This window comes from Salmo trutta, chromosome 20 (genome assembly GCF_901001165.1).
Source record: "Salmo trutta chromosome 20, fSalTru1.1, whole genome shotgun sequence".
In the NCBI taxonomy this organism is placed as follows: Eukaryota; Metazoa; Chordata; class Actinopteri; order Salmoniformes; family Salmonidae; genus Salmo; species Salmo trutta.
In genome coordinates, this window is record NC_042976.1 from 27,700,635 (window position 1) to 27,719,029 (window position 18,395).

At 41.0% G+C, this 18,395-nt stretch overlaps 1 protein-coding gene across 1 annotated transcript; it reads left to right on the forward strand.

The window, feature by feature from the left end:
* Positions 1-12,568: 12,568 nt before the first annotated feature.
* Positions 12,569-16,437, forward strand: LOC115155822 (B- and T-lymphocyte attenuator). Its single transcript, XM_029702796.1, has 6 exons — positions 12,569-12,785; positions 14,676-15,002; positions 15,098-15,139; positions 15,256-15,387; positions 15,740-15,777; positions 15,936-16,437. Exons 1-6 carry the CDS (start codon positions 12,707-12,709, stop codon positions 16,203-16,205), a joined length of 888 nt encoding a protein of 295 aa, XP_029558656.1. The 5' UTR covers positions 12,569-12,706; the 3' UTR covers positions 16,206-16,437.
* The last annotated feature ends 1,958 nt before the right edge of the window (positions 16,438-18,395 follow it).

Here is an 18,395-nt window from a genome sequence, read left to right on the forward strand (position 1 = left end):
TCTAATGTTTTGCTTTCGTTGTAAAGCCTTTTTGAAATCGGACAGTGTGGTTAGATTAACGAGAGTCTTGTCTTTAAATAGCTGTAAAATAGTCATATGTTTGAGAAATTGAAGTAATAGCATTTCTAAGGTATTTGAAAATCGCGCCACAGGATTCAACTGGCTGTTACGTAGGTGGGACGATTTGGTGCCACCTGCCCTAGAGAGGTTAAGCGGTTAACCGATTTTTGTACTCTGACGTCCTTGGGTAGGAGCAGGGAGTCTGGAAGGGCATCTAGGAATCTTTGGGTTGTCCGAGAATTTATAGCACGGCTTTGATGCTCCTTGGTTGGGGTCAAAGCAGATTATTTGTTGTGATTGCAAACATAATAAAATGGTGGTCCGATAGTCCAGAATTATGGGGAAAAACATTAAGATCCACAATATTTATTACACAGGATAAAACTAGGTGCAGAGCATGACTGTGGTAGTGAGTAGGTCCAGAGACATGTTGGACAAACCCACTGAGTCTATGATGGCTGCAAAAGCCTTTTTGAGTGGGTCTGTGAACTTTTTCATGTGAATATTAAAGTCACCAAAAATGTGAATATTATCTGCCATGACTACCCGGTCCGATAGGAATTCACGGAGCTCAGTGAGCAACGCTGTATACGGCCAATGAGGCCTGTAAAAGTAGCTATAAAAAGTGATTAAGTAGGCTGTATATATTTCATTATTAAAAGCTCAAAATCAAAAGACGAAAACGCAGTATTTTTTTTGTAAATTGAAATTTGCTATCATAAATGTTAGCAACACCTCCGCCTTTGCGGGATGCGCGGGGGATATGTTAACTAGTGTAACCAGGAGGAGAGGCCTCATTTAACACAGTAAATTCATCAGGCTTAAGCCATGTTTCAGTCAGGCCAATCAAATCAAGATCATGATCAGTGATTAGTGCATTGACTATAACTATCTTGGAAGTGATGGATCTAACATTAAGTAGCCCTATTTTGAGATGTGAGATATCACAATCTCTTTCAATAATGACAGGAATGGAGGAGGTATTTTTTTCCAGTGAGATTGCTAAAACGAACACCACCATGTTTAGCTTTGCCAAACGTAGATTTAGGCACAGATACGGTCTCAATGGGGATAGCTGAGCTGACTACACTGACTATGCTAGTGGCAGACTCCACTAAGTTGGCAGGCTGTATGACAATGTAATGAGACAGACACTTTTTATATCATGCAGGTTTCTCCGATCAAATAGCCTAACCTAAATGGTGTTCAGTCAAATAAAAAATGAGCTGTCATGTTAACAAACAACATATCCTAAAAACAGGCCAGGTCAAAGTAAAATGGACAATTTGGAATGGACAATCACATCTTGTACAGGAGCTTCACCCCATTGTCACGATCAGTGGTTTCAAGTTTATGTCCATCAATTTTTGACTAGCTGATCATAGTGAAAAATAGAATACTTCTGCATTTCCCGCTGTGTAAAAACATTGCAAATAGGATCAGGATAGCTCCTGATGAAGTTGGGTAGCTGATATTCAGAGCTTAAATAGACAAATTGTTTACTCACAGGAATCAGGACTAATAAAAATAATGCAATGGCCTGTTTTACAAACGGTGGGTCTACCACATGGATGGGCATTCATAAAATTCAATTGCGGGCTGAGATGGTAGGCTACACCCCAGTAAGCAGAGCCGACAGCTATTGGGCGTAGTTTTTTGGTGTTTTACAAATGGTCGGCTTACCACACAGATGGGTATTCATAAAATTACATTTCAGACAACACTGTAGGCTACACCTCAGTAAGCACGGACAGCGCCTTTTGGACAACTTTTTTAGTGCAGTTCCGGACCGGCCTTTTGGTCCGGTCTGGACCAAATCTGAACCAATCGTAGAATTCTATAAATTACTTATTTTCAACTTTCATTCAGAAACAAAAATGAGCCTGATTTCAACATTCGGAAAATACATATTTTCAACATCAGAAAAATAAGCATTTTCAACTTTAATTCAGAACCAAAAATTAACCTTATTTCAACGTCCGGAAAACACGTATTTTTCAAGGCCCGGAAAATATGCCTTTTCAATGTCCTGGAAAATATGTATTTTAAACATACGGAAAATACCTTTCACCTTTCATTCAAAACCTACATTGAACCTAACTTCAACGTCTGGAAGTTTACGTGTCTTTTCAACGTACTTTTGTTTACTGGGACTATTCTAGTTTTGTGGGGGGCAGCAATTTTTGGTCTCGCCTAAGGCGGCAAAACGGCAAAGGCCGGCCCTGGTCTCCATCATACCTTTTTTAAGCTTTAGGGCATTTGTTAGCTTTATTCTGTTTGTGCTTATGCTTATGTCTTTTCTGTGACATATTCCTTCATAATTCAATTGTAATATTCAGTGTCCCTGATTCGTACTTCCCCCATGTGTGCAGCCCCTCCCAGTGTGTCTGTCTGGCTGCAGTGGGAGGGGAGTTGGAGGGTGGCTGTGTGTTTGGCTGAAGCGGGAAACCATCTGCCTCCATCTCCTGAAAGAACACATTGAACTCTGCTTCAACCCTGGTCAGCGTCATAGAGACAGTATAGAACCATGATAGCTCCTACCAAGAAGCAGTCTGGTAATTTCGGGATGAACATCTCTCATATCCTGACGATTACAGGCATCGGTACCATTCCTATCCTCCTGAACATCACATGTGTAGTGAGGAGAGTGTAGTGAGAGGAGGAATCAGGGCCACAGAATATTACAATTGCATTGAGAAGGAATATGTCTTGGGGGATGTTCCTGTTCTCAATCCTAACAAACAGTCATGGAGATAGGGGCCTCCTTGGCAAAGGTAAGCCCGGACCAGACACAGACTAGAAACAGCTTCACTGCCCTGAATACAGAGGTTCTGGCATCTTCTTCCCTGGGGGCTTCCAATTCGAGATCTGATCCAGAGGTACCTGAGCCTTCGTCCTCTGTTCTGTCTCCCTCTCCGGTGGCTTCTACCTCAGGTTCAGATCCTCAGAGCTCCCCTCATCGGACAGTGAGGCTGTCTAAGACTCTGGCCCATTCATCATCCACGATGGATACTACAGCTGGCTCGGGTCCATCGGGTCCCACCACCCTTTGTTCCTCAAGGGGTTTGCGAAACCAGTCAAGGCTAAAGAACGGCCAGACCACCTCAGTCATTGCACCAGCTGTCGCCATTGGCAGCTGTATGGTAAGAAACATCTTGGTCCCGTGGCAAAAACCCTGTGCTATCCTGGAGCACGAGTACAGGACATTACAAGGCTGCTTCCGACCGTTCTACGACAGCTGACGGGAGCAGACGCTGTCATAGTTCATGTGGGGTCAAACGACATTAGGAGGGCTAGCTTGGAACTGCTGAAAATGGATTTGATTCTAGCTTGTTGGGCCGCGGGTATAAAAGATTCAGCAGGCTAATGGCATTACACACCTGGCTAAAAGTTTACTGTAGCTCTGTTGTAATAACTTTTATATTTAACTTTGACACTTTATGGAAACAGAAGATGCTCTACGGTGTCATGACTGTCCTGTGAGGATCAGAATGGGTCAGCTCAGACTGGTGGGGGAGGGGACAGAGGGGAGAGGGGGAGCTGCTGGATGGTCGACCGTTCAATCTCAATCATTAATTAAGCAGGAGAGAACTCTCTCTTTACTCTTTAGTTAACCTGTTAGGGATAGGGGGCAGTATTTACACGGCCGGATAAAAAACGTACCCGATTTAATCTGGTTATTACTACTGCCCAGAAACGTGAATATGCATATAATTATTGGCTTTGGATAGAAAACAACCTAAAGTTTCTAAAACTGTTTGAATGGTGTCTGTGAGTATAACAGAACTCATATGGCAGGCAAAAACCTGAGAAGATTCTGTACAGGAAGTGCCCTCTCTGACCATTCCTTGGGCTTCTTGACTCTCTTTAATGAAAACTTAGGATCTTTGCTGTAACGTGACACTTCCTACGGCTCCCATAGGCTCTCAGAACCCGGGAAAAAGCTGAATGACGTCTTTGCAGCCCCTGGCTGAAAAACATTAGCGCCTTTGGTAAGTGGTCTATCAGAGGACAATGAGACTGAGGCGCGTGCACGAGGCGACCCCATGTTTTTATTTTCTCTCTCTTTGAACTAAAACACAGATTCCCGGTCGGGAATATTATCGCTTTTTTACGGGAAAAATTGCATAAAAATTGATTTTAAACAGCGGTTGACATGCTTCGAAGTACAGTAATGGAATATTTAGACATTTTTTGTCACGAAACGCGTTGGGCGCGCCACCCTTCTTTACACTTCGGATAGTGTCTTGAACGCACGAACAAAACAGAGGATATTTGAACATAACTATGGATTATTTTGAACCAAACCAACATTTGTTATTGAAGTAGAAGTCCTGGGAGTGCATTCTGACGAAGAACAGCAAAGGTAATAACATTTTTCTTATAGTAAATCTGACTTTGGTGAGGGCTAAACTTGGTGGGTGTCTAAATAGCTAGCCCTGTGATGCCGGGCTATCTACTTAGAATTTAGCAAAATGTGCTTTCACCGAAAAGCTATTTTAAAATCGGACATAGCGAGTGCATAGAGGAGCTCTGTATCTATAATTCTTAAAATAATTGTTATGTTTTTTGTGAACGTTTATCGTGAGTAATTTAGTAAATTCACCGGAAGTTTGCGGGGGGTATGCTAGTTCTGAACGTCACATGCTAATGTAAAAAGCTGTTTTTTTTTATATAAATATGAACTTGATTGAACAAAACATGCATGTATTGTATAACATAATGTCCTAGGATTGTCATCTGATGAAGATCATCAAATGTTAGTGCTGCATTTAGCTGTGGTTTGGGTTTATGTGACATTATATGCTAGCTTGAAAAATGGGTGTCTGATTATTTCTGGCTGGGTACTCTGCTGACATAATCTAATGTTTTGCTTTCGTTGTAAAGCCTTTTTGAAATCGGACAGTGTGGTTAGATTAACGAGAGTCTTGTCTTTAAAATGGTGTAAAATAGTCATATGTTTGAGAAATTGAAGTAATAGCATTTCTAAGGTATTTGAATAACGCGCCACAGGATTCCACTGGCTGTTACGTAGGTGGGACGATCGTCCCACCTACCCTAGAGAGGTTAAAGGAATGTCTTTGTTTACAGACACTTTTGCCCACCCAAAACTCTTAATGTCCAAAAGTGGATAATGGAACAATAATTCTAACATGGGGATTGTGGGAAAGGGTCAGGGGGGAGATGTAGAAAACTAGCATCATATTGTTTTTCATTTTGGGATGCTATTAAAAACTGTATGAACCAAAGACTGTAAATTGGAAAGGATAACCTCATCTGTCAAGTTTCCATCCAATACGTTGTGCATATAATAATACAAATGTATTTTTTGTTATGCAGCTCATGTCCATCGTGGTCCGAATCCTGAATACCAACATGAGGAGGAAGAGGCGAGAAGCTCACCTCAGACAATCACTGGTACAGCTGATTAGCTGATTAACTTCTTTGGAATAGGGGGCAGTATTTTCACGGCCGGATAAAAAAACGTACCGATTTAATCTGGTTACTACTCCTGCCCAGAAACTAGAATGTGCATATAATTAGTAGATGTGGATAGAAAACACTATAAAGTTCTAAAACTGCTTGAATGGTGTCTGTGAGTATAACAGAACTCATATGGCAGACCAAAACCTGAGAAGATTCCATACAGGAAGTGCCCTGTCTGACAATTTGTTGTCTTTCTGTTGCATCTCTATCAAAAATACAGCATCTGTGCTGTAACGTGACATTTTCTAATGCTTCCATTGGCTCTCTAAAGCCGCCAGAAAGTGGAATTGGGTTTATGCTGTCTCTGGGCAAAGTACAGCAGCAGAATTTGTAAGTGGTCAGCCTGGGGACAGTGACACTGGAGATGAACGGTCACGAGACTACTCCATTCTTTTCTTTCAGCCTTTGAATGAATACAACGTTAACCGGTTGAAATATTATCGCTATTTTACTGGAAAAGTAGCTTACAAATTGATTTTAAACAGTGTTTGACATGCTTCTAAGTACGGCAATGGAATATTTTGAATTTTTTTTGTCACGAAATGCGCTCGCATTTGGATAGTTACCTGAACGCATGAACAAAATGGCGGTATTTGGATATAACTATGGATTATTTGGAACCAAAACAACATTTGTTGTTGAAGTAGAAGTCCTGGGAGTGCATTCTGACGAAGAACAGCAAAGGTAATCCAATTTTTCTAATAGTAATTCTGAGTTTAGGTTGTCTCAAACTTGGTGGGTGTCAAATTAGCTAGCCATGATGGCCGAGCTATGTACTCAGAATATTGCAAAATGTGCTTTCGCCGAAAAGCTATTTTAAAATCGTACATAGCGATTGCATAAAGGAGTTTTGTATCTATAAATCTTAAAATAATTGTTATGTATTCTGTCAACGTTTATCTTGAGTAATTTAGTCAATTCACCGGAGGTTTTCGGTGGGTATGCTAGTTCTGAACATCACATGCTAATGTAAAAAGCTGTTTTTTGATATAAATATGAACTTGATTGAACAAAACATGCATGTATTGTATAACATAATGTCCTAGGAGTGTCATCTGATGAAGATCATCAAAAGTTAGTGCTGCATTTAGCTGTGGTTTGTGTTCATCCACCTCTGGCCTGCTCGCCTCCCTACCTCTGAAGAAGCACAGCTCCCGCTCAGCCCAGTCAAAACTGTTCGCTGCTCTGGCACCCCAATGGTGGAACAAGCTCCCTCACGACGCCAGGACAGCGGAGTCAATCACCACCTTCCGGAGACACCTGAAACACCACCTCTTTAAGGAATACCTGGGATAGGATAAAGTAATCCTTCTACCCCCCCCCCCCCCCGAAAGATTTAGATGCACTATTGTAAAGTGGTTGTTCCACTGGATATCTTAAGGTGAATGCACCAATTTGTAAGTCGCTCTGGATAAGAGCGTCTGCTAAATGACTTAAATGTAATGTAATGTAAATGTTTATGTGACATGTATGCTTGCTTGGAAAATGGCTGTGTGATTATTTGTGTCTATGTACTCTCCTAACATAATCTAATATTTTGCTTTCGCTGTAAAGCCTTTTGGAAATCGGACAACGTGGTTCGATTCAGGAGAAGTGTATCTATAAAATGGTGTAAAATAGTCCTATGTTTGAGAACTTTGAATTATGACATTTTGTGGTTTTAAATTTGACGCTCTGATTTGTCACTGACTGTTGAATAGTGTGGGACGATTTCGTCCCACCTCCCCTAGAGAGGTTAAATCAGATATTGAGAAAGCGAATCTAAGTCAGACTATCCTACTACGCTCATCACCAATGGGAACCGTCGACATGGCTGGTTATCTTCCAGAGTGAACAAAAGTAGAAGACGGGAAAGGGGAGACCCCTCTTTCGGACAATCAGAGCCATACGGCTGGAAGGCCCACAACCTTTTTAAGGAGGGCTGGTTACAACAAACAACGAACAAGGCATTTCACACGTAAATACATTCACGATATCTTATTCCAAATGGGTGGCGGTTCGTGAGCAAACTATATGATTAACGCTACTGTGAGAATCATTCTGAAATGTCTTGACTATAAGTGTGCCTTTTTTCTCCCCCCTCCATCTAGGTTGTAACAAGCTGTCATATCTTGTCAGTCCACTGGGGACCTTTTGTCTCATGTAAGTGGGTGTGTGTATTCTGTGTTATTTAGTTAGCTAGTAAATAAATTATTAAACCAATTTGTGTAGTACTGAATAATGTGCAAGAATTGGGTTTTTGTAGATCCAAGAAGGTTACAATCGTTCAGAATGAATATTTGATAAGAGGTAATGATTAATAAGATGAATGTTTATCGATGTTATAGGTAAAGACCTTATAGAGTTTAGTTCACTCCTATTTGCAATATCTGTCACGCCCTGACCTGAGAGAGCCGTTTTTTTCTGTTTGGTTAGGTCAGGGTGTGACATGGGGTGGGCATTCTACGTGTTGTATGTCTATGTTGTCTTTTTCTTTGATTGGCTGAGTATGGTTTCCAATCAGAGGCAGCTGTCATTCCTTGTCTCTGATTGGGAATCGTACTTAGGCAGCCCTTTTTCCCACCTTCAGTTGTGGGATCTTGTTTTTGTGTTGCATGTGTTTGCACGCCTAGCTTTTCGTTCGTTGTATAGTTTATTGTTTTTGCTGGTTCACATTTAAAATACAATATGATGAACCCAACTCGCGCTGCGCCTTGTGGTCTACCCTTAACGACGAACATCACAATATCTTCAATCTAAGCCTACAAGAAAGTGTGTGCCCTCAGGTCTGGAGGGAAGCAAACGTAATTCCTATACCCACGGATAGTAAAACCCCCTTTAATGGCTCAAATAGCCGACCAATCAGCCTGTTACCAACCCTTAGTAAACTTTTAGAAAATGTTTAGCTTGACCAGATACAATGCTATTTTACAGTAAACAAATTGAAAACAGACTTTCAGCATGCTTATAGGGAAGGACATTCAGCATCCACAGCACTTACACAAATGACTGATGATTGGCTGAGAGAAATTGATGATTAGCTGTTAGACTTCAGTGCGGCTTTAGACATTATTGATCATAGTCTGCTGCTGTAAAAACGTTATGGCTTTACACACCTTGCTATATGTGACTCGTTTCCAGAAACAAGGCGTATGTCGCGGGTCAGTACTTCACAGGAGAGCTATTTGAACGTAAACTTTTTTTTCCCAATTAAACAGCGTTTTTTTGGCAGATATGCCTTCTGGAACATGTGAACTTTCATGTGCCTTAATAACAAATTGTATGCCATCTAAATATGAATAAAATTGTTAAATTACAAGCCTAGTTGTTTTAGCCACGGAAAAAGACAGCTAGCCTTGATTGGCTGAGATAATGAGTGGGCTAGACATGCTGAGAGATGTGTTCGGATTGGTCTGCCATATAACACGCTTCTGTCTATTTGATCTGGTCAGTATGTGTAGGTAATTCTGTCTAACAGGGCTTGTTTTGAAATATAGCACGTAGTACAACTGCTTAAGTGTTGCTCTAGACTTTCTGGAGGACCGAGTTTTGAAATCAGTGGAATTCGAGTATGAGAGCAAAGGAGATGGAGCCCATCTTTACATCTTCAAACTAAGGGCAACCATGGCATCTGTGACAGGGAGAAGCATCCATCCATGATGTATACGGGTAAGATAGTCTAGCTACATTTTCAGATATTATACATTTCTAATTTTGACAGAAAGTTTGACAGAATAACTGACAGATCAACCCTTAAAGAGATGGGTGGGGCTTAAGATGGTGTGAACGATGCTGAATGGGTGTAGACAAAGATGGGCTCTCCAGTAGGTACGAAAACATTCAAAGGCCATGTTTCTCAAAAGTGAGGATACAAGTTTATCAACCTTTTAAAGCAGAATGACTTTCCCATTGTTCCTCAAATGCATTGTATAATATTTCATTTTGTAGCTCTGTGTCTCTGGTTTCATCCAATGTAAAAAACACAGTTTAAAATTTTGCTACATAAGACCGTATCAAGGCGGTCGGTCACATATTGTGGATAAAGAGTTACCTGTCTAACACAGAGGGTGTTCTTTAATTGAAGCCTCTTAACCATCCTGATTCTACCTGATTCCAGGTAGAATCAGGAATTCCCTAGGCAGCTGTCTAGGACCCCTACTTTTTTCATTCTTTACTAATGACATGCAACTTGCTTTGAGTAAAGCCAGTGTGTCTATGTTTGCAGATGACTCAATGCTATATATGTCAGCTACTACAGCGAGTGATATTACGGCAACAGTTCATAAAAAGGTGCAGTCAGTTACAGAATGGGTGGCAAGAAATAAGTTAGTCCTAAATATTTCAAAAACTGAGAACATTGTATTTGGGACAAATCATTCATTAATCCCTAAACCTCAACTAAATCTTCTAATGAATAATGTAGAAATTGAGCAAGTTGAGGTGACTAATCTGCTTGGAGTAATGCTGGATTGTAAACTGCCATGGTCAAAACATGTTAATGCAACAGTAATTAAGATGGTGAAAAGTCTGTCCATAATAAAGTGCTGCTATGGTTTCTTAACAACACTATCAACAAAGCAGGCCCTAATTTTGTCGCACCTGGACTACTTCCCAATCATGTGGTCAGGTGCCACAAAGAGGGATATAGGAAAATTACAATTGGCTCAGAACAGTCAGCACGGCTGGCCTTTAAATGTACAGGGAGAGCTAACATTAATAATATGCATGTCAATCTCTCATGGCTCAAAGTAGCAGAGATATTGACTTCATCACTAGTTGTTTTTGTAGGAATTATTATGCTATTATACTGAATGCACCAAGCTGTCTGTTTAAACTACTAGCAAGTCCAGAAATGACAATGGGTGGTACACAGTACTACATAGAGCCACTATTCAACATCAGGTAACTGATACAAGCAGTAGAATCAGATTTAAGAAACAGATAAAAAAAAATTGTATGGAACAGTTGGGACTGTAAAGAGACACACACAAGCGCAGACACACGCATACACATGAATTTTGAATAGTAGATATGTGGTATTAGAGTAGTTGCCTGAGGGCACAAACTTAATGTGTTGTGAAAAGTGTTATGAAATGTAATGTTATGTAATATTTTTTATTTTATATAACTGCCTTAATGTTGTTTGACCCCATGAAGAAAGGAAGCAGCTAACGGGGATACAAGGTGAGTTACAGTAATACACATGCATGCACACACACACCTGTGTTCATAGCGCAGACATTTGTTATTACATTTTATTGGTAATTCTACCCCCTTTTCACCCCAATTTCTTGATATTTTGAGAACCAATTACGATCTTGTCTCGTTGCTGCAACTCCCCAATGGGCTCGGGAGAGGCAAAGATCAAGTCATGCATCCCCTGAAACATGATCTGACAACACCCGCTCGCTTAACCCAGAAGCCAGCTGCACCAATGTGTCGGAGGAAACATCGTTCAGCCAGCCACAAGCCACAAACATCGCCCGGCTAGCCACAAGGTGTCGCTAGAGCGCAATGAGACAAGTGAAGCCCCCCACCGCCAAACCCTCCCCTAACCCGGACGACGCTGGGCCTATAGGACTCCCGGTTACAGCCGGTTGTGACAAAGGCTGGGATCAATCCCCAGGCTGTAGTGGTGCAGCAACACTGCGATGCAGTGTCACTCGGGAGGCCCAGCACAGGCCTTTTTTTATTTGCCTGTACTACAAACGGCTATATCGGTCTGCTAATAAAGGACTAGTAAAGGACCAGTGCACTACTTTTGCGAAAAAATTAATAAAAAAATAATTGTTATTATTAAGAATTTGTTTTATTATGATTTTTCAGGGGTGTTGCAGCACCCTCCACACACCTACTTCCCGCGGCTGTGACGTATTATGGCTGCCTCTGTTTGCAGAAACATCCCAGGATACAGAAGTGGAACTGAAGGACCTGAGAATAAAGGAAGCTGATGTAGATCAACAAAGCAGTATTTGTGACTCTATGACCTGATGATGTGATCAAATTGACAAAATCATATCAGCTGTGTAACATCTCTTTGGCTGCCCTTGAATAATATCTATTGAGGCAGAAAGTTTAATGTGAAATGTATATCAACTGTAGCTGTTGAACACAACTCGGTTACTTGCGTAAATAAATACAGTCAAGAACGGGGGACTGCTTCAGTAATTTATTGATCAGAAGATGGCGGTATTGGAACACACTGAAAGTAGCTTAAGAAAATGGTTGCAACTGTTAATGAACTCTGATAGTGACAGAATGGAAAGCATTAGTCATCAGGTGAATGTTTCTTACCACGGGTGGTGTAGGTGCTATACTAAGTTTGCTATACTAAGTTCGACCTTGTTCGTTTTATTTTAAAGACATCCCCAGAGATTTTTTAACTTCTCCTGTTGAAAAGCGATATTCCAACTATAAATATAGTAAAGTACACACACCAAAGGGTAAAAAGGTTTCGAGCAAAATAGTGTTTTTTAGACACAACTGCAAACTTCAAGAAGTAGGCATTCAAGGGGTTGGTCTGATGTTCAGCTTCCCTCTTGCTTGACGCACAATGGAGGAGCAAAAGAGAACCAAAGAGGAAAGCCCCACCTCCCACCCACACATCTCAAAATGGATTAAAATACAACTGTTAAGTGTAGCTCAGTTGGTAGAGCATGGCGTTTGCAACGCCAGGGTTATGGGTTTAATTCCCACGGGGAGACAAGTTTGAAAATGTATTTTTTGAAACTCATTGTCAGTTAAAGCACCTATAGCTATAATATAATGTAACCCACTAGCCCTCATCATGAGTCTCACATAATAGAGGACATATGCATGTGAACTATTAATAAATCAATTGAATGAGCAGAGTCCCCCAATGGTACCCCTTGCAGAGACACAGAATAAAAAAAAATACACATCATTGGCCTACACAGGTGTGAGGTAGAGGAAACAGAGCTCAAAAGTAGAAGCAACAGACAAGAGAGCTATGGCGGGTATGCTTACATGTAGGAGGACAGGAAGTGGAAAACCCCTATAGATGCAGAGAGAGAAAGAGAGGGTGAGAGAGAGAGAGATATACAGAACATATCTTCAGTGTCACCACTCAACTCACGTGTTTAATCACAGACGGTTTGCTCTAACTGAGTGACACGGGCATGACCTGTCTTGAGATTGAAGACATTGCATCTTTGCCCTGATGGACCCACCGTGTTCTGACCACATCCTGCTGGTCCTCTGTCTCCTGTTCCTGGTCTGCATCCATGGCAATGCTCAAGGTAAGATGTTTCACATCTTGTCACACATACTTTTTGTGTTAGATTTGAAAGGGATTGATTTTTGCTCATTTTGGCAATTTACTTAAAATTTCCTTCAACAGTATGCTACGTACAGTGCAATTGGAAAGTATTCAGCCCATTTGAATTTGTACACATTTTGTTACATTATAGACTTATTCTAAAATGTAATAATTAAAAAATGTTCCCCATCAATCTACACACAAAATAATGTATTTATTTTTTTAATACCGTATTTACATAATAATGTGTCGAGGCACAGATCTGGAGGAAGGGTACCAAAACATAACTGCAGCATTGAATAAAAAATGTTTCTCATTAATCTACACACAATACCCCATAATGACAAAGCAAAAACAGATTTTTAGAAATGTTTGCAAATGTCAAAAAAACTAAACAGAAATACCTTATTTACATAAGTACTCAGACCATTTGCTATGAAACTCGAAAATTCAACGCAGGTGCATCCTGTTTCCATTGATCATCCTTGAGATATTCCTACAACTTGATTGGAGTCCGTCTGTGGTACATTAAATTGATTGGACATGATTTGGAAAGGCACAGACCTGTCTATATAATGTCCCACAGTTGACAGTGCATGTCAGAACAAAAACCAAGCCATGAGGTTGAAGGAATTGTCCATAGAGCTCCGATACAGGATTCTGTCGAGGCACAGATCTGGGGAAGGGTACCAAACCATTTCTGCTGCATTGAAGGTCCCCAAGAACACAGTCACCTCCATCATTCTTAAATGGAAGAAGTTTGGAACCACCAAGACTCTTTCAAGAGCTGGCCGCCCAACCAAACTGAGCAATCGGGGGAGAAGGGCCTTGGTCAGGGAGGTGACCAAGAACCCAATGGTCACTCTGACAGAGCTCCAGAGTTCCTCTGTGGAGATGAGTTTGCCAAAAGCCACCTAAAGGACTCTCAGACCATGAGAAACGAGATTCTCTGGTCTGATGAAACCAAGATTGAACTCTTTGGCCTGAATGCCAAGCGTCACATCTGGAGGAACCTGGCACCATCCCTACGGTGAAGTATGGTGAAGGCAGCATTATGCTGTGGGTTTGTTTTTCAGCAGCAGGGACTGGGAAACTAGTCAGGATTGAGGGAAAAATGAATGGAGCAATGTACCGAGAGATCCTTGATTAAAACCTGCTCCAAAGCACTCACGAACTCAGACGGGGGCGAAGTTTCTTCCAACGACCCTATGCACACAGCCAAGACAAGGCAGGAGTGGCTTCGGGACGAGTCTCTGAATGTCCTTGAGTGGCTCAGCCATAGCCCGGACTTCAACCCAATCGAACATACCTGGGGAGACCTGAAAATAGCTGTGCAGCGTCGCTCCCCATCCAACCTGACAGAGCTTGAGAAGATGTGCAGAGAAGAATGGGAGAAACTCCCCAAATACAGGTGTGCCAAGCTTGTAGCGTCATACCCATGAAGACACAAGGCTGTAATCGTTGCCAAAGGTGATTCAACAAGTACTGAGTAAAGGGTCTAAATACTTATGTAAATGTGATATTTCATTTTTTTAAATATTTTATTAATTTGCAAACATTTCCAAAAAACAGTTTTTGCGTTGTAATTATGGGGTATTGTTTGTAGATTGATGATGGGGAAAAAAATATTGAATTAATTTTAGAATAAGGCTGTAAAGTAACAAAATGTGGAAAAAGTCAAGGGGTCTGAATACTTTCCAAATGTTCTCTATGATCAACAAAAGTCAGTCAGAGAGGGGTGATGGACACTGTGAAAGCGTAACTTCTCAACCACAATTTGAATATGACAGGTCTTCATGTTTTCATTTGTGTTTTACCAGTGACCAGTATGATCCCTATCAGTAGTAATTATGTCAAATGTTTCCATTAGGCCCATGTGAAATGGTGGTGACAATCGAAAGAAACACTGTTTGGAATGCTGTCCCTCAGAAACAGCTGACAATCAACTGCCCTGTGAAACATTGTGGGGAAACCTTACGTGTCACCTGGTGTAAATTTGAGGACGCCAACTGCAAACAAATCAATGAGACAGAGCAAGTCAAAATTGGATGGAAACCATTTGATAGATGGTCGGAAAATCGTATTGCATTTTTGGATTTTAAGAAGATATCTATGAATGACAATGGTTTGTACAGATGTGCAATGGCTGGGAATAAATCATCAACTGTTAGCCATGCTATCAATGTCTCTGTCTCAGGTAACCAACAAAAGCTTAGTTTCTTTCTCAATCAATTGTTTTAAATGAAATACATACTCAGTTGAGTCCTTGTTGTTTGATACACATTTCTACAGATCGCAACCTGAAAATGACAAGCACAGCAGACCACAATACAAGTACGACAATGTTTTATGAAATTACAGACCACATCACATTCAATCACATCACATCAGCTAGTAGGCCTATGTGACAACTGTGTCTGGTGTTAAGACCTCTGTTTCTACTCTAACAGACGACTCAACAATTAAAAAGCATGATGAGAAATATCTGAGCTGGCTGCCGTATGTTTACATCTGTGTGGGAATAGTACTGCTGGTGGTCGTGGTGACAGCAATCTCCTTCCTCTGCATTTATGGGTGTAAAGGTGAGTAATGCTGTTACCCATTTAATACTATAAAAACAAAGAGAGTCGCAGACTCCATATGTATAACCTCCCAGTAATCAGGTTGAAGAAGGCACAGTGATGCCTTGGTTGTTTTTTTACCCAATAAATTACTGGGAGGTTATACATATGGAGTCTGCGACTCTCTTTGTTTTTACAACTGACGGTCTATTTACCTTTAGTCAGCACCTCCACATTAAAATCATTTTCTCTGGGTGTGCGCCAGCTCATGTTTTTTATTAGACTCATTTAATACTGAAAACCTTTATTTTGTACAAGGTTGAATTACTGCAAACACGTCACCTTAACTTTCTAAAATATACACATTTTTCAGGACCAACAAGGTCAACAAATAATGGCATAATGGAGCAGGTAAGGAAATCTTCTAGCATCTTACTATTAACCACTGCGTCATATGCTATCATGACAAAACTGGTCCTCAGTACACTAGACTTGTACAACATGGAAGTCTTGCTGTCCTGACTTTGTCTAATTGTTTTTCTCTGTGTTTAATGGAAATGTCCACACAGGCAGCACCATGTCCAGACCTCTCCTCCTGCTCGAAGGGAACCTTTCCATCATCACCTTCCACACCAAACCCTGCCCACTCCGAAAATCTCTATAGCAACGTTCCCTATGGCAAACACATCAACAGGGCATCGGCACACAGCCTCCTGGTGACAAACGGAACTCTGCCTTCCTCGGATATCACAGCTGGAGGTCAAGGGTCAAACCACCAGACCCCAAGAGGGTCCCCAAAACCCCCCCCATATCCCAACCCCCCAGGATTAATGCATTGAACGCATTCATCCGAGTCTACTGAGCCCATAGGCTCTGAAAGAGACGTCAACCAGACCACAACGGCACAGTGCTGATGACTGTTTTACTGTTTAAGTTGTCTTCGATGGATCTTCTCAATGAAAAAGAGGAAAGCTGAACATATTTTGTGGTTGAAAATGTTACTCCTTCTGGAGATTCATGTTATTTTATATATACAGTTGAAGTCGGAAGTTTACATACACCTTAGCCAAATACATTTAAACTCAGTTTTTCACAATTCCTGACATTTAATCCTAGTAAAAATTCCCTGTCTTAGGTCATTTAGGATCACCACTTTACTTTAAGAATAAAGTGGTGATCACATTCCCAGTGGGTCAGAAGTTTACATACACTCAATTAGTATTTGGTAGCAATGCCTTTACATTGTTTAACTTGGGTCAAACGATTCGGGTAGCCTTTCACAAGCTTCCCACAATAAGTTGGCCGAATTGTGGCCCATTCCTCATGACAGAGCTGGTGTAACTGAGTCAGGTTTGTAGGCCTCCTTGCTCGCACACACTTTTTTCAGTTCTGCCCACAAATTGTCTATAGGATTGAGGTCAGGGCTTTGTGATGGCCACTCCAATACCTTGACTTTTGTTGTCCTTAAGCCATTTTGCCACAACTTTGGAAGTATGCTTGGGGTAATTTTCTATTTGGAAGACCCAGTTGCGACCAAGCTTTAACTTCCTGACTGATGTCTTGAGATGTTGCTTCAATATAGCCACATCATTTTTCTTTCCTCATGATGCCATCTATTTTGTGAAGTGCACCAGTCCCTTCTGCAGCAAAGCACCCCACAACATGATGCTGCCACCCCCGTGCTTCACGGTTGGGATGGTGTTCTTCGGCATGCAAGCCTCCCCATTTTTCCTCCAAACATAATAATGGTCATTATGGCCAAACAGTTCTTTGTTTCATCAAAACAGAGGACATTTCTCCAAAAAGTCCGATCTTTGACCCCATGTGCAGTTGCTGAGCGGCCTTTCAGGTTATGTCGATTATAGGACTCGTTTTACTGTGGATATAGATACGTTTGTACCTGTTTTCTCCAGCATCTTCACAAGGTCCTTTGCTGTAGTTCTGGGAATGATTTGCACTTTTTGCACCAAAGTACGTTCATCTCCAGGAGACAGAACGCGTCTCCTTCCTGAGCGATATGACGACTGCGTGGTCCCATGGTTTTTATACTTACTGTTTGTACAGATGAACGTTGTACCTTCAGGCGTTTCAAATTGCTCCCAAAGATGAACCAGACTTGTGGATGTCTACAATTTCTTTTCTGAGGTCTTGGCTGATTTCTTTTGATTTTCCCATGATGTCAAGCAAAGAGGCACTGAGTTTGAAGGTAAGTCTTGAAATACATCCACAGGTACACCTCCAATTGACTCAAATGATGTCAATTAGCCTATCAGAAGCTTCTAAAGCCATGACATAATTTTCTGGAATTTTCCAAGTTGTTTAAAGGCACAGACAACTTAGTGTAGTGTAAACTTCTGACCCACTGGAATTGTGATACTGTGAATTATAAGTGAAATAATCTGTCTATACACAATTGCTGGAAAAATGACTTGTGTCATGCACAAAGTAGATGTCCTAACCAAAAGCCAAAACTATAGTTTGTTAACAAGAAATTTGTGGAGTGTTTGAAAAACAAGTTTTAATGACTCCAACCTATGTGTATGTAAACTTCTGACTTCAACTGTATGTAACTCACACACACTCTATGACACACTCTTCCTGGTGTCATGGAAATGTTGAGCAGTGTGTTAACCGCTGTGCAGCAGTGTTTCTGAGAATCAAATGCGATTTAAAGATCGGGGTGGTAGGGGGATTGGAGTGAGACAGGTGGGCAAGGGTTAGAGCTAGAGAATATGTGCTTCTGAGTGTGAACCCTCCTTCGCATCACACCTCAGAGTTAGAGGAGCAAAATAACATCTGTTAGCAGTGTGCATCACAAAGGTTATCTCACACATAATGATGATAAACCATAATTTGTTGTTGACTATCATAATATATATTTTGATGAAGAAACCACTGAGCCACTTTGGTGATTATTAGTGATGATTTTGGGTATAACAGGGGAAAATAACTCATACCTAACATGTTATGTCCCTGTGTGTGACTATGTGTGTGTGCCTGTGTCTATATGTCTGCATATGACTCACTCA